The sequence below is a fragment of the Rhinolophus sinicus genome, chromosome 4, assembly GCF_057876585.1.
Source record: "Rhinolophus sinicus isolate RSI-liver-muscle chromosome 4, RSI-T2T, whole genome shotgun sequence".
NCBI lineage: Eukaryota > Metazoa > Chordata > Mammalia > Chiroptera > Rhinolophidae > Rhinolophus > Rhinolophus sinicus.
Genome location: NC_142504.1, coordinates 22,345,099 through 22,362,383, shown reverse-complemented (window position 1 = coordinate 22,362,383; position 17,285 = coordinate 22,345,099). Strand labels below are relative to the sequence as shown.

At 36.5% G+C, this 17,285-nt stretch overlaps 1 protein-coding gene across 1 annotated transcript in view; it reads left to right on the top strand.

Moving 5' to 3' along the window:
- The window catches only part of TSPAN13 (tetraspanin 13), a 35,177-nt gene extending 22,302 nt beyond the window's left edge, over positions 1 to 12,875 (top strand). Inside the window, exons 2-6 of the mRNA XM_019727176.3 lie at positions 102 to 269; positions 924 to 1,004; positions 1,947 to 2,060; positions 4,664 to 4,777; positions 11,767 to 12,875. Of these exons, the coding sequence (XP_019582735.1) occupies positions 102 to 269; positions 924 to 1,004; positions 1,947 to 2,060; positions 4,664 to 4,777; positions 11,767 to 11,841 (552 nt within the window). The 3' untranslated portion in view covers positions 11,842 to 12,875. The remainder of the gene's footprint in view (positions 1 to 101; positions 270 to 923; positions 1,005 to 1,946; positions 2,061 to 4,663; positions 4,778 to 11,766) is intronic.
- The last annotated feature ends 4,410 nt before the right edge of the window (positions 12,876 to 17,285 follow it).

Below are 17,285 nucleotides of genomic sequence, written 5' to 3'. Positions count from 1 at the left end.
AAGATACTGTGTGGGTCCCTGAAAAAATGTTCTTGATATTATTGTTCCAAATTGACGCTTTCCCCCCTCTCTCTCTCCTCCCTTTTTGGCTGTTTTTACAGTTGGTTAGTTTGTTGCTAATTGGAATTGCCGCCTGGGGCATTGGCTTCGGGCTGATATCCAGTCTCCGCGTGGTCGGTGTGGTCATTGCAGTGGGCATCTTCTTGTTCCTGATTGCTTTGGTGGGGCTGATCGGAGCGGTCAAGCATCATCAGGTGTTGCTGTTTTTTGTATCCTTTTTAAAAAGGGGCCGTTCCCCCCATTGGGTTTGTTCTTACCTTTATTGATTACTTTTTAATAACTATAACGAATTTTAAATTATCTTCAGGAAATGGTGAGACAAACTCCTGGCGAGCATTGTGTGTATTTGTTCAACCAACATGAGGGACATTTCTTAAGGTGAAGTTGTTATATGTGTACGTGTTCCCACCCTTGCTTTTCACGTCCTAAAGAATGTATTTTGCAAGTTCAGTATAGTCCTATTTATTGAGTATTGCAAATTCAGAGTTACGTGGAACTGATTCGGTGACCTCTCAGTCCTTTCCAACACATTCAGATTTCGTTGAGAATTTCACAGTGATCTATACGTTTATCTGTACTTATTTTCCTATTTTATATATGTAAGAATTTTTATTTTAATCGAAATGAAATTCTAATAGCTCAGCTTTTAGGTGAAATTATTATTGTCAGTATTTTTCTATATGAACTTACAGCTACAGTGTATTGTCAAAATAATAATCATGTGACTTCTTTTTGAATTTTCTCTCAGTGCCATTAGTTCTGTTTTCAGGGTGAATTCCTTCTAGTGAATTCTAAAGTTGTCAGTACCTCTGTTTTATGTTATTTCAAGAGTATCAAGAGATAACCTTAACTTGAATTCTCAGTACATGATCATTCTCTTACTTGTATTTATTGTTCAGTTTTCTGTATCATGTGCTTGTTTAGCCCTGAACGAGGAGCAACAGGTAAGCAAAGACTTTTTCCTTCTACTTTATTATGCCACACTGTATGTGTAGGAAAAAAGGGGGGAGAAATGAAAGGGATATAAAATAACTTTTTTTGTGTGCACAGTGCCATTTCACAGTACCTACCGTGTTTCCCTGAAAATAAGATTTAGCCGGGCAATAGGTTCTAATGTATTTTTTGGAGCAAAAATTAATATAAGACCCGGTTTTATTATAGTAAAATAAGACCTGATGTTATGTTATGTTATGTTATGTTATGTTATGTTATGTTATGTTATGTTATGTTATGTTATGTTATGTTATGTTATGTTATGTTATGTTCCTGGTCTTACAATAAAATAAGACCGGATCTTATATTAATTTTTACTCCAAAAAACGCATTAGAGCTGATTGTCTGGCTAGGCCTTATTTTCAGGGAAACACGGTAGCTGAAAAACCTTTTGTTTCTGATTGCATTCGTGGGCCTGATTAGAGCCCTAAAACTGTTGCTATGTTATTGCATCTTTTAAGTAGGATTTTGCCTGTACTGGGTAAAAATACTATTGCTAACAGATGTTCACCCAGTCTTTTCTCACTGGAGTGAAACATTTGCTCCAGAATATTGCAGTTCCATTCTAGCAATTACCCTTTTCAAACTCAAATTTGTAGAAGAGTATGGGTCTTAATTTTGGGGCAATGGAAAATGTTTCTTGTTACACGCTAAGGAGTATTCTTCTCAACCCAGTGCTGCTTTTAAATTGCATGTAAAATTTAAGACTTTTCATTCTTGGATAGAAATAGTGCCTTAATTTCGTTACAGAGTGAGGTATAACCTTTCGATCAGTTTTAATGGTCTTATAAAAAGTATTTATTTTAGGTACACTCAGTAAAAAGTTGCAGGCCGTAGATTTATACATTTAGTGCACGGATGACACATTTTCATGTATATATTAAATTTTCTAGGGTCAGCTTCTGGAAGTTGGTTGGAACAATACAGCAAGTGCCCGGAATGACATCCAGAGAAATCTAAACTGCTGTGGGTTCCGAAGTTTTAATCCAAATGACACCTGTCTGGCTGTAAGTACAAAGTATAAAATCTTTTTTGGAGATGTATTACATTAGACGAATAATGATGAACATGGAAGAAATGGACTTTCTGATATTGAATTGTATTTCTTAAATGCTTTATATACACCTAAATTATATTCCATGTACACTATTGTATCATTTGTCTTCAAATATCCACTTCTGAGAGTACTGCTTATCCAGGGTCCTGCCAGACACAGATGCTTTTCGTTCTTTGTCCCTAATGCCTTCCCACTTAGCTTCTTCTATTAGGTTGGTGCAAATGTAATTGCGGTTTTTGCAATTATTTTTAACCTTTTAAACCTCAATTACTTTTGTACCAACCTAAGAGAACAAATTGTGAAAGAGAAATAACAGCAGATCAGCCTTAGAGATTCAGAGGAGGTGTCTAAATATCTTTGTTTTGAGGCATATCAGGGAGGAGAGTGGTCTATATTAAATTGGGCTTCTTAACTAGCTAAAGTCCCTATGGTGGAGGACTCATGGAACTAACATCATTCCTCTCCCCCTTCTTTCCCATTACAACTCTTGCTCTTTCACTCTGGGAACTGAGTTAGTGATGGACCAGTTAGAGCCATTCTTTTGTCCCAGGCCAGACCCCTGACCTCCAGGTTCCAAACCAATCCTTTGTGAGGTTGGACTTGGAGCTTGGCTCTCCTAGAAAGTTCAGATGTGTTTATGTTTTGGGGAAACTCCTATTACCACCTCTCTGAGACTTGAGTTGGATATCTCCTCAGCGAGGCCTTTTTTTTTTTGGGGGTGGGGGTTATTAATTTTCTATTGCTATGCAACACCTGATCACAAATTTAGTGGCTTAAAACAACACCCATTTATATGATCTCAGTTTCCATGGGTATGGCTTAGCTGGGTCCTCTGCTCAGTATCTCACCAGGATGAAATCAAGCTGTTGGCTAGGGCTGCAATCTCATCTGAGGCTTGAGGTCCTCTACCAAGCTCCGTGGTTGTTGGCAGAATTCAGCCCCTGGTGGTTGTGGAACTGAAATCTTGTCTTCTTGCCGGGTGTTTCCCAGTTCCTAGAGGCTACTCTCAGGTCCTAACAATTCAGCCATCTCACAACATGGCAGCATCAAAGTCATCATGAGACTCTCTCCATTCTCTTAGGATTGTGTCTTAGCAACGCCACATAAACATGGGAGTGACCATCCATAGTACTTAAAAATCCCATCTACACTCAAGGAAGTGATTACTCAGTGTGGACACGGGGTGGGAATCTTGAGAGCCACCTTAGAATTTGGGACACTACTAAAGAAATAAGGCCCCAAAATGGATATAATATTCCAGACACTAATTTTTCTTTCTTTTTTTTTTTTTCAGGCAGCATAGACTTTATTTATTTTTTCACTTTTATTTATTTATTTTTATTTTTTCATTTTTTATTAGTTTCAGGTGCACAAAACTATGTAATAGTTAGACATTTATCATTTATAGCCCTCACACAGTGACAACCCCCCTCCCGCATCCACTATCCCTCTGACATCGCACACAGCCATTACGTTTCCATTGTCTCTATTCCTAATGCTGTACTCCGCTTCTTGTAACCATATATATATACATAATTACATACATATATATATATATAATTATAGTTGACATTTATTATTGTTCAGCTTCAGCTTCAGGTGTACACTGCAGTGATCAGGCATCTACATAATCCCTTAGGTGGTCTCCCTAACGAGACAAGTGTCCATCGGATACCCTACAAAGTCTTTACATTATTGATTACATTCCCCAAATTGACTTTCGTATCCCGTGGCCATCTTGTGGTTACTGACTGTGTTTTCTAATCCCCTCACCTTCCTCCTTGTCCCCATCCCCCCTCCCATCTAGCAACCCTCAGTTTTTCCTTTATGTCTCTGAGACTGTTTCTGATTAGTTCATTCATTTATTCTTTTCTTTAGATTACACATATAAGTGAGATCATATGGTATTTGTCTTTCTCTTTCTGACTTATTTCACTTAACATAATGTTCTGTAGTTCCATCCATATTGTTGCAAATGGTAAGATTTCATTCTTCTTTATGGCTACATAATACTCCATTGTATAAATGTATCACAGTTTCTTAATCCAGTGGTCTGCTGATGGGCATTTTGGTTGTTTCCATGTCTTGGCTATTGTGTATAGTGCTGCAATAAACATAGTGGTGCATAAGCTTTTTGAAATAGAGTTTTGGATTTCTCTGGATAGATAACCTAGGAGTGGAATTGCTGGGTCATAATGTAGTTCCTTTTTCAGATTTTTGAGATGCCTCCGTACTGTTTTCCATAGTCGCTGCACCAATTTGCAGTCCCACCAACAGTGCACAAGAGTTCCCTTTTCTCCACATCCTCGCCAGCACTGGTTGTTTGTTGATTTATTGATGATAGCCATTTTGACTGGGGTGAGGTGGTCTCTCATTATGGTTTTTATTTGCATTTCTCTAATGATGAGTGAGGTTGAGCATTTTTCATATGTCTGTCATCTGTATGTCGTTTTTAGAATAATGTCCAGACACTAATTTTTATGTGGGTGCAGTTTTTATCTGCTCTTTACAAATGTAGTTTGAAATAACATTTCTTGTCTTTAATTGATACAGAGCTGTACAAAAAGCGGCCACCCATGCTCACTGTGTGCTCCGATAATAGGAAAATACGCTGGAGAGGTTTTGAGATTTGTCGGTGGCATTGGTCTCTTCTTCAGTTTTACAGAGGTATGTGCAAATAACTCAATATCTTTCGTCCTTTCTCATAGGGATCCTTGTGGTACTTGACGAGAAGGCATAGCGTTTTACCTTAGCACGTCTCTTAACTTTTGGAATGTATCAATGAATATTTTCACTGAGAACTAGTATTGTAGTAGCAGGAGCCTGGAAAGTCCTGGAAATCAGAAGACCTCACAGATCTAGCATTAAGTTTATACAGGGTGAGATGTTTGATCATTGTGTAAAATGTAATGAACAAATGAAATGAGATCAGACTGGGGTATCTCTAGGGTCTCTCCTGTTTCTTGAGCTATATGATAAATTATCATTTTAAATTTGATTTTGGAATAGCTAGGACATTAACATTATTAAATATATATGTAATATACATAAAGGTACACTTTGAAAAATTTCCTTTCAACCCATCCTTTATTCCCCTTTGTTACTAGCCTTCTAAAACCTGCAGGTAACCAGTGCTATTAATTTCTTATCTCTGATTTTTGACATATATGACATATATTTATACTGTATTAGTATATTATATTACTTAATACATTCATATGTAATATATGTGTTGTAAGCGAAACCACAAAAAAGATTTTGATAATTTTTGAGGAATGCTAATTCCTTCCCCAGTGTCTTTATTAAACTCTTAATAACCATGGACATTTTTTTATGCATTTGAGTTGGCGATATGTATCAAAATTAAAATTTTTTTCTTTAACTCATAAATTCTACTAGCAGTGCTTTATTTCATGGAGATACTCATATAACTGTAAGATGAATACAAGAATGTTTATTGTTCATAACAGGAAACCTTTGGGCTAACTTGTGTTTTTCAATAATGAGCTAATTAAATTTGGGTATATTAGAAAGGAGCAAATAGTTAAGGAATACACTGTCTGGAATGGAAACCTGTTTCCACTGCTTATTCATTGTGTGACCTTGGGGCAAGTTACTTAACCTTTCTCTGCTTCTGTTTCCTCATTAAAAAGCAGATGTAATAATGGGAAGCCCTTATTTCATAGAGTTGTTCTGATGATTACAGGAGTCAGTATATGTAAAACTTGTAATACTTAGAATAGTACCTAGTACATGGCAAGGGCTGTGTGAGTGTTAGCTGTCATTTTGTAGCCATTAGTAAATTATTGATGGATAAGTCACCATGTTACATCTCATTAAGAAAAAATAATGGGACCTCAATGGTTGTCATGGTAGTCACACTCCTGCTTTAAGCAGATAATAGAATAGCATGTATAGAATAATGCTATTAAAAATAATCAGAAAAATCCTAAGTGTTTTTATATGATTGACGTTTAGTGTGTTAATTTAATCTCTTGGACATTTAATTTTTCCTTCAATATGTCACTATAATAAATAGTTCTATGGTTAACTTCCTCCTACGTAATTTTAAAATCTGTAGTCTCAAGTGTTTTTTTTTTTCCTTAGATTACATCTCTAGAAGTAAAACATGACACATTCAGTATGGACATTTTAAAAGAATTTGATAAATATTGTTAAGTTGCCTTTTGGGGAGATTTTATCAAATTTTGATTTAACCACTAATTCTAGATATTTCTATTCTAAAAAATATTTGCCAGTTTGATTGGTAAAAATAGTATTACCGTGTTTCCCCGAAAATAAGACCTAGCCGGACAATCAGTTGTAATGCGTCTTTTAGAGCAAAAATTAATATAAGACCCGGTATTATATTATATTATATTATATTATATTATATTATATTATACCCCGTCTTATATAAGACCCGGTCTTATTTTATAGTAATATAAGACCAGATCTTGTATTAATTTTTGCTCCAAAAGATACATTAGAGCTGATTGTCCGGCTAGGTCTTATTTTCGGGGAAACACAGTAAAGTCCTCTTTGTTCTTTTGAAAATGTGACTAATGAGTCTGACAATGTAGTTATATGTGTTTTGGCCATTTGCATTTCTTCTTTTGTCTTTTTTTGTAAGATTTTTCCTAAAATACAGCTAATGTACAATATTATATTAGTGTCAGGTGCACATCATAGTTATTCAATAGTACACACCTAGCACCATACAGTTCTTAACACACTATTGGTTATATTCCCTATGCTAATGCCCAGTTTTGTCTCGATCGAGGTCCTCTGGATTGCATGTAAGAAACTCAAAATAGCGTATGCACAAAAGGGAAATTTTGTATCAGAATCCCAGAGTGGGGCGCAGGGCCTAGGTGTGTGAGAAGTAGGCACCGAGCTGGTGTTCCTGAGAGGGTTGTCTTAGAAACCCAGGTGCATAAGAATGTGCACACTTCCCTTTTATTTCCTTCTTTTCCTCCCTTTCTTCCTCTTCCTCCTCACTTCACTTGGTTTCTTTGTTTCACTTTTACTTTCTTTGGCATTCATTTAACTTTTTAATGACTTTTAAATAAAATGTATAGAAGGTTTCAGTTTTCATGTAATTAAATTTGTTGCAGTTTTTTTTTTCTCTCTATGGTTTATCCAGTTGATTTTTATGCTTAGAAAGACCTTCCTCATTTTGATTATATGTGTTCAGAAATGATTAAAAGAGACAATTCAGATGATACTAACTTTCAGTCTCCTTTCGGAGAACTGCAGAATGGGGCAGAGGGTTAAAAAGCATTTATAGGATAAGTAATAAAAAACAAGGAAGAGAAAAATAGAAAATATCTTATTGGCTGGGGCCACAGAGTCAACCTTGTTTGGTGTGAGAAAGCCCAAAGCTTGGTGTTTGGGGACTGGCTGACTGAATATACTGTTTGTGGTCAAGTGGAGCATTTGTAGGGACACCAAAGCTATGTAAGTTTTGGTTTGCTGATGTGGCACCCTGGACAGGAGCAGCTCCATCTTAGGCCTAGAAATTTGTATAGATATAGATATTTTCAGTTTTATTGAGGTATAATTGGCACATAAAATTGTAAGATATTTAAGGTGTACATCATTTGATTTGATATATGTATACATGGTGATAGTTAATTACTAACTATTTACTATTATTATTTTTTTGTGAGAACATTTAATTTCTACTCTTTTAGTAAGTTTCCATTATACAATGAGGTATTATTAACTATAGTCACCATGTTATACATTAGATCCTCTCATTTTGATTGTGTGTGTGTAACATATACATATAATGTATGTATTGCATTTGTGTATGTAATGTATACCTAATGTAACATGAGTAACATAGGGTACATTATATATACATATACATGTGTGTATGTTATATATCTTATTCTAATTCAGTTATATTTTCCCCCCTCACAAAAAATCTACACTTGGCTCTTATTAACAAAGTGGAGAGAAAGACCAAGCTTAATGTTCACTTTTTAAAGAGAGTTTTTCCCTGATATCCCTTCCTACTCTGAGCATTTTTTTCGTTTTACTTTTTCTTGGGAAAGAGCTGTCTTGTGGGTTGATTTTGACATTGATTCAAGAAAAGGCATATATAGCTTGAAAACAATTCTGTTTGTGCATTCTTCCTTTCTTTCCTTTACAACAAACAAACAAACATGAATTTTTGTCGTGAGAACTTCAAAATATAGCTAGGGGAAAACTGGAATGAGGGATCTCCATTCACTCCATTACCTAGAGTTTTGCCACATGGTTTCTTTTTTTATATCTGGAAATTTGAGAATTTTATTTTTTTTTTGTTTTGAGCAGCTCCAATATTTCTCACCAGATCACACTGCCTTCACTTATGACTTTTTTTTTTTTTTTTTTTTTTTAAGAGCAGTTACAGGTTCATAGCAAAATTGAGTGAAAGGTACGCAGGTTTCCCCTATAGCCCATGCTCTACACATACACAGCCTCCCCCATTATCACCGTCCCTCACCAGTGTTGCATTTGTTACAGTTGATGAACCCACATTGACACATCATTCTCACCCAAAGTGCATAGTTTACATTAGGCTTCACCCTTGATATACAGTCTATGGACTTGCACAAATGTATAGGACATTTCTCCATCACTATAATATACAGAGTATTTTCACTGCCCTAAAAATCCTCTGTGTTCAAACTATGCATCTCTCCCCCTGCTTTTTTTTTTTAATACCAATTCTTTAAGAATATAAACTCATGAATCTTAGATATCTAACATGTTTTTTTCAAGGAATCCTGTTCTATATGTTATATACCATGTTCTTTTGAAACCTAGCTAGAGATTTTCATAATAATTTATTTAACCTGATATTTTCTGGATAATATTTTATAGGCTCTCTCACTTTAAAAATTTTTATTTTATTCACTGTTTCAGAGAATCAGTGATTCTTGGAGTCTGAAAGGGTGAGGCTGACTAGCTGATGATGTCCTACCATAGGTGAAGTGGAAAGATTTGATTTGAACTGTTAATACCTGAAAATAAATTTAAACTATCAAAGTAACATTGATTTTGAATCTGACAAAAGTAATGACAATTAGTACATGTTCTTTGTAGAAATTTTAGAAAATACAGAAAGTTATTAAAATGTCAGACTAAATGTATCTACTGACTAAAATGACCTATTCAGAAATAGTCACTGTTTATATTTTGGCATATTTCTTCTGCCTTTCTATATTTCATAGAACGAGTACAGACTTATTACATACTTTACATATACAGAGGGTGCCAAAAATTTATACACATTTTAAGAAAGGAAAAAACTGACTTAAAATTGTAATACTCAACATATGCCAATTAACAAAAAATGAATACAAGTCATATGTATGCATGTTTTTGGCACCTCCGGTACATTTCTAGGTGTCAGCTATACTTTGGTGACTTACTGTATATGGGATGTAAATTCTAGAATCAGCAGAGTTCATGATCAGGGCTAGTCAAAGTTACTCTTGACAAATTTTAAGTTATGAGCACTTTTGTAAGCTTAAAATCCAATAGGTGTCTAATGTTGATCTTTTTGCATTTTGGGTGTGGCCTCCCTTCCATGCTGTCCCTGAGAATGAGGGAGGAGATGGTGGTTCAGCAGTGGGGCAAAGGAAGGGATTGTCCTGTTTTGTCACTTACAGCTGCATTGGAGGAAAGAAATTTTCTGGTAAAATATGGCTCCAGGTTATAAGTATTTAATTGACTCAGTTGCTTTTTTGCCCTTAAGGACCATAACTTACAGCATTAGCACACCCAGGGGTGATAATCCAAATATTGAACAATCTCAAAAGTTCTAACCAGAAGCTCCTTGGGTGCCAGCATTTCCAAGGCAGGGTCAAGGACATGATGCTGGGGCAGGTTGTGGGGTGTCAGAGAAGTAGCTGTTTAACAACAGGCAGGTGTAACAACCAGCATAGCTGAAACGGTAGGTGAAATATTACTCTGAGAATGGCCAGTGGCACATCAGCATCTCATGTAAAACCATAAACGTGATTAAGAGCATGGACTCCAGGTTTAAACCCAGTTCTACCACTCATGACGTGTGTGACTATTTATTACCCAGTTATTTAACCTTGCTATGCCTCGGCTCCATCACTGATAAATGAGGGGAATGTAGGGTTGTTGGGAGGATTGTATGAATTTCTAGTGTATAGAACAGAGTCTGTCCCATAATACTCTGCGTGTTTAAGTAAATTGCTTTTTATCCCTGTCGTACAGACTCCAAACCAGACTTTCCACTTCCTTAAATTAGGCTTATTTTTCTTTGATTCAGTTCCCCAACCATAGTTCCATAAGCCCTCATGTGTTTTTAGCTATAAACATTGCCAGTCTTGAATTATACAGTAACTCAGCAATTATTATTGTGGTAAATTGAGAAAATGTGGGACTTACCATAATTCCCTAGAAGTAGTTTAAGGGGCTAATGAGTAGGTGGTTATAAACTAAATAAACAAAATTTAGATTATAAGTTGGCATAGATCTAAAATGGGAAATGTAATTTGTAATTCATTTTGTTCCGTTAAAATTGTGTCTTTTTCAGAGGGTTTTCACTATTTTAAATAAGTCAACTTTGAGGTAACAGGAACATAATGGACCCATTTCTTAGTTTAAACGATAAGTTATATTGGTTAACTCTTTAGTGAACCTAGTGTGGGACATGGCGCAATAACAACTTATCTTCTAAAATTGTAGCCCCCACACCTCCCTTGGAGAGGCTGCCTGCACGCCTTGGCTCATGGCCCCTTCCTCCATCTTCAAAGCCAGCAGTGTGGCATCTTTTTTTTTTTTTTTTTTATTTTTATTGGGGAAGGGGAAACAGGACTTTATTGGGGAACAGTGTGTACTTCCAGGCCTTTTTTCCAAGTCAAGTTGTTGTCCTTTCAATCTCAGTTGTGGAGGGCACAGCTCAGCTCCAGGTCCAGTTGCCGTTTTCTAGTTGCAGGTGGCACAGCCCACCATCCCTTGCAGGACTCAAGGAATCGAACTGGCAACCTTGTGGTTGAGAGGATGCGCTCCAACCAACTGAGCCATCTGGGAGCTCAGCGGCAGCTCAGCTCAAGGTGCCGTGTTCAATCTTAGTTGCAGGGGGCGCTGCCCACCATCCCTTGTGGGACTCAAGGAGTTGAACTGGCAACCTTGTGGTTGAGAGCCCACTGGCCCACGTGGGAATCGAACCGGCAGCCTTCGTTTTAGGAGCATGGAGCTCCAACCGCCTGAGCCACCGGGCCGGCCCGCAGTGTAGCATCTTTTCCCTGACTCGGCTTCCTGCTGCTTCTGTCATCACAGCATCTTTTCTCTGTATCTCTGATTTTGTCCTTCTGCTTCCCTGTCAAGATCAATCACATCTGTAAAGTTCCCTCTTATCATGCAAGGTGATGACATATCTGCAGGGTCTGGGCATGATGAGCTGGACATCCTTGGAGAGCCAGTATTCAGCCTACCACAGTGTTCATATTAATTTTTCTTTGGGCCTCTCTTTTGGGTTATTGACTACGTTTGAAAAAGAAGAAATCTTTTCCTCATTGAACAAATAATGCAAAATGCTTCAGAGGTTCCAGATTATTATAAACCGAATAAATATACACAACAGTGACTCTTTCTTTCTTCCCCTTTCTCTTTTTCCATTTCAGATCCTGGGCGTTTGGCTGACCTACAGATACAGAAACCAGAAAGACCCTCGTGCTAATCCTAGTGCATTCCTTTGATGCAATAACAAGGAAATGTTTTTCATACTCTGGTGGTGTTCACAGCTAACTTGAAGTTATGCTAATTTGCTTGTTTAAGGAACCAGCGTCTGGAAAATTACATGATTGACAGTGGAATTATATATTTTTACTCTTATGTTTCTCTAACTATTATTTTTCCCCATTGCTGAAAAAAAAAAAAAAAAAAAAGGAAACGTGTGGTCTCCTCTGAACCTCAGTTGTACCTGTAATCTACTGTATTCTCAGTGTCTAGCACTATCCTTTGTGGCCTTTCTTAGCATTTTAACTGCAGAACAACTTTGTATGGCACTATGCTGTTGATCTTATTGTGAATCTAAGTACACGTCTCACTGGAATAATTAATTGTATGTAGCACTGTGCTGTGTAGATTACTTCCTACAGGGAAAAAAAGAATTCAAGTTTATTAAAGCCAGTAAGTATAAGTTTCTATTAATATTGTGTTAAGTTCAGAATGGGAAATCTACATTCCCTTTTTTATTTTATTTTATTTTATTTTATTTTATTTTTTTGTCTTTTGAGAAGGTATGTATTGTGGTGAAAATTGTTAACATAAAAGTTATAATTTAGTTCTAGTAGTCTTTTATTACACTAATGTATTCTAGAAATAGCTATGTCTTTAGGAAAGTGTGGTTTAGTTTTTGATTTTTATAGGTAAGTACAAAGGAAATGGTCTTATGAATCTTCTCATGTGTCACATGGGCCTTCAGCCTTCAAAATGGAATGAGTTTGAGAAATTCAGAAAGTGTATCTATATAATGTTGATATTTTATAATAATTTGAAATCCAAGACTGCATTTTTAAACAAGCTACTATTATTGCATTGGCCCACGTAGCAAAAAGATATTTGATTATCTTACAAATTGTCAAATACCTTTTTCATGAAATTTCTCAGTATTGTAACAGCAAATTGTCAAATACAAGCATATTTGAATGTGAATTCCCATCATTTGAAATTGAAATAGTATTGTGATCCTGTATATTATGTTAAAAAAAATTAAAGGATGGAAACCTTTCTTCATGTATGAGTATCTGAATTAAAAAAAAACTAATGGGAGAGTTGATACATGAATTAAGTTAAGTGGACTTCGTTGTTCTTTCTTTTTTTTTAAATTTGGGTTCTCTTTTAACTACAGCTGAGTATTGATATTTTAGTGTATAATCCACCCATGGAAATGAATTTCCAGCACTAATGTCTACTGGTAGTCATCCCAAAATCCTTTCTTAAAGTGTTTCAGTTTAATATTTTCTCCATACTGAGAATTATTTTTTAAAAGAGAAGTTATTCATATTTATTTGGGGAAAAATAGGTAAGTTCTTCCTGTTACAGAAAATCCCTAATTTCTTGTCTTGAATTCTATGTAGTATATGGTATTTTATCAGTCATTTTCTTGATGGGTTTTGGACCAAGAAAGATGGTAAGTGATTGATCTATAGAATGTTAGAGTGGTGTGTGTGTGTGTGTGTGTGTCGCTTCCATGACTGGAAGATGGTTAATCTTTCAAGAAAACTAAATTGTGACATTCCCGTGATGTTGTAGGGGAGGAAAAATAACTTTCCCTCTACTGTTCTGAGTTCGGCTGACACCCTGTGTAATAAGACGGATTAACAAGAGAAAAGTAAGTTTATCCACATGCATACCTCATGTATACATAGGAGATACCCAGAAAAATTAAGTAACTTCCCTAGATGGCCCAACCCACCATCTTAAATACCATCTTTAGCGAAAGACGAAAGAGGTGTGTGTGTGTGTGTGTGTGTGTGTGTGTGTGTGTGTGTGTGTGTGTGTGTGTAGGCCAGTGAATGGGGTGGTTACCAGGAACAGTGCAGTAAACATAGGTAAGGTTTGTTATGTAGAGTTATTCAGTGACTTTTACATTGTTAAGTTTCTTGTGATTTAGAGTCCTCCTTCCCATCATACAGAGAAGGAGACAGCCTACAAATGGAGATTCTCTTTAAAAATATGAATTTCCCTTACATAAGGGTAAACTTCTACTCTTGTTTTTAGAGCTTCTCCTGTGTGTGCTGTTTCTCAGAAATAATCAGCTCAAAAGAATCTTTATGCCTAAGAGGTATGTTCTGGGGTAGCATATTCTGCCATCCTTCAATGTCATGTTGAGTTCTGAACAACGCTAACACAGTTCCCACTTATACATAAAATGAAATTGCGAGTGACGCATAGAGGAAGTGAGGCTTTTGAACTCTTATCTTCCTTTAAGGCATTTTGTTTGTTCTCTTCCCTATTTGCTTTGTGAACTTCACTGGAGTTTCTGGAATCTTCTAATACTTTTCTTGGTAGAAAGGATTATATGTGGAAAGGGCAGTGGCGGCAAGAACCAACCCATAGCCTTGGTCTGTGCTCTAATGGCAATGGACTTTATTTGGGTCCACCTAATTACAAACCAAAGCTTTGGAGGCATGCATCTTTAGGGCTATAAACTAGAGCATTGTAAGAGTAGGTAATAGCTGGTGATTAGCCACTCAAGAAATAACATACCAGGGGAGCCAAAAAATGTATACAAGTGGACACTTTGGTTAGCGTTGCTCAAGCAGTAGTTTGCTGGAATCAGAAGTGTCTGGACGCTGATGGTAACCACTTTGAGCACCTCTTGTAATTGCAGAAGTCAAACGTGACTTGTATTCATCTTTTGTATATATTGAGTATTACAGTTTTAATATGTTTTCCCTTTTATGTGTAGACATATTTTTGGCACACTCTGTATTTTTAAGTATCAAGCATAGCCTTGTTAGGTTAAGCTTTCTGTTCCCTCAGGCAGATCTAAAGGTGATAGATTCTCCAGCGTCTTTTAAGAGGTCTCCTGTGATCTCTGTGTCTGGGTACAGAGATAACAGCTCCCATTCCATAGCGTATTATAACACTTGCTGGAAAGGCCTCTGAATAGGTCTATCCTGAATCCCAAATGGCTGCTGGTGAGCAAGGGGAGGTCAGGCTGATCCCAAGCCAACTCAAAACCCTGGGGCTCCTTTTTTTCTAAACCTAGCATTTATTTTAGAAAAGAAACAGCTACTTTTATAAATTTCTCTTGGTCCCTGTTTACATGTTCGAGTTAGAAGAATATTTCTTGAAACATTCGTCCAGCCTTGATGTTAAAAGTGAAATTTTAGTTAGAGAATATAATGCTCATACCAAGGGAAAATATTAGACTGTAATTTCTAAAATCTGAGTGCATGTGGCATAAATTCCTCCCAGATACTCTGTTTTCTAAGCAGCAACGAGTTTAGTATGAAAACCAGTTTTGCATGTTCAACCTAAGTAATATGATGCTGAATGGAACCTTTCAGAGAGAGGAAAGAAACCAGGGTGTGGCTTTTAGTTCTTAGTTTCCTTAAGCCAAAAGCCTCCTCCTATAATTTTCTTAAATATTTGTGTAACCCTGTTACAGTTTATTCATCGTTTTGAAGATGCACCGAGTAAATATATGAAACACTTTTTAGCTGGTACTGAAAAGTTAGAATCACATTTTTGTGTAGTACATTTCATAGGCGAAAAACACTTTTAGGCATGGTGATCAGACAAATAGGATCATTCACATGTCACTTGTTTTATTAGAGATGACGATAAAGTTAAAGACAGAGCTTTCCAGGTTTCTGGGAAAGTGAAGGGATTTGTGTCCAGTTACTCTGCACTTGGTATATTTGGGGCTGGCAGTTAATTTTTACTCCTGGCCCTCTATGCCAACTACAATTACAATATGTGTTAGTGAGTGTTTTCTAAACCATTTTAAGGAAGCAACCAGCAGTGCCCTCCACCCTACCCCAGAGAGAGAGAGAGAGACAGAGAGAGAGAAACAGCCCTGGTGTGGAAGTTTTTCTGGAATGTCATATCACAACCTGGCAATTGTAGTCATTGAAATACCTCTGGAGACTAGAAAAGGGGAAAATCAGACCCTCCTGCCATGTATGAGGCTACTTCTCATCTACTCTCCTCAGGAAAGTCAGCTTTTGGAATTCATTTTCCAGTAAGGGCTTGAGGGAGTTGCCTGTGAGTTAAAATATACACGTGTGTCAGAGTGGACTTTGATATCACTTGGAGGGTGAAACCACTTTTGCTTACTTTCAGATCTTGCTTTTTACAAGTAGATGAGGTCATAGCTTGACAAGTGGCTATTTAATAAGTTAAGGTGACTTTATTTGGACTTTGAAGTCTGCCTCTTTGGTGAGACAGTGAAGAAAGTTCTGTTTCTGCCTTAGGGTTTTTTTCTGTTCTCCCCCCAGCTCCCATTCTTGCCAGTGATTACTAAATATAAGGACTCAGTAGCTACTTAGGATTACCGATTGCACAAAACAAACAAAAAACCAAAGCAGAGATAGATGGTCATAATCGGTCATTTGAGGAAGACTGGCTCTAAAACAGGTAAATATGGTTTAATCAAACATGTTGCTCATCCACGTAAATGACTCTTACAGATGATTTACATTACCAACGTTTTAAAAAGTTAGTTCCTCTGTTTTCCCCCTAAGCTAGGAGGCCTCAGATAAAATTGACTTTAAAAAATGTTAATGTGGTAAAACATACATAAAATGTGTCACTGTAACCATTTTTATCTGTATAATTCAATGTCATATAAGTATATTCACATTGTTCCACAACCATCACCACCATCCATTTCCAGAACTTTTTCATCTTCCCAAACTGAAAATCTGTACCTGTTAAACAGTAACTCCCCTTTCTCCTCCCTCTTCTCAGATCTTGGCAACCCCCAGTCTACTTTCTGTCTCTATGAATTTGACTACCCTAGATATCCCATATAAGTCGAATCACACAATATTTGTTCCTTTGAAACGGGTTTATTTCACTCACCATAATGTTGTCAAGGTTCATCTATGTTGTAGCATGTATCAGAATTTCCTTTTAAAGGCTGAATAGTATGCCATTGTCTGTATATACCACCTTTTGTTTATCCATTCATCAGTGGATATTTGGGTGGCTTCCAACTCCTGGCTATTGTGAATAATGCTGCTATGAACATGAGAGTACAAATATCTTTCCCCTGCTTTCAGTTGATAAACTATGTAATCATATCTGGAGGTGGCCAATTTGGGGGGAGGTATGTTTAAATAGCATTGCCACTGGCATCTTCACAGAACTCTTTCTCTGGAATGGTTTTTTTAGGACAGATTCTCAGAAGTTGAGGAGCCTGGGTCAATGTCAAACTTTTTTTTTTTTTTTTTTAATGACTTTTGCTCTGTGTTTAACACTTTTCTGAGACTCATTTTCCTTGAACCTTGACATTTGACTTCACAGAGATTTCTTGATATTTCCAAAATTATATGTATTGCCAAAACACTGTTTTGTCACTAGTAAATTTCAAGAACTTAATCTTATGTCACATTAACCCAATAAAAATGAAAGATTATTTTGCTGTATGATAGATGAAGATCTTAGAAGTTGTCATTCAAAATAT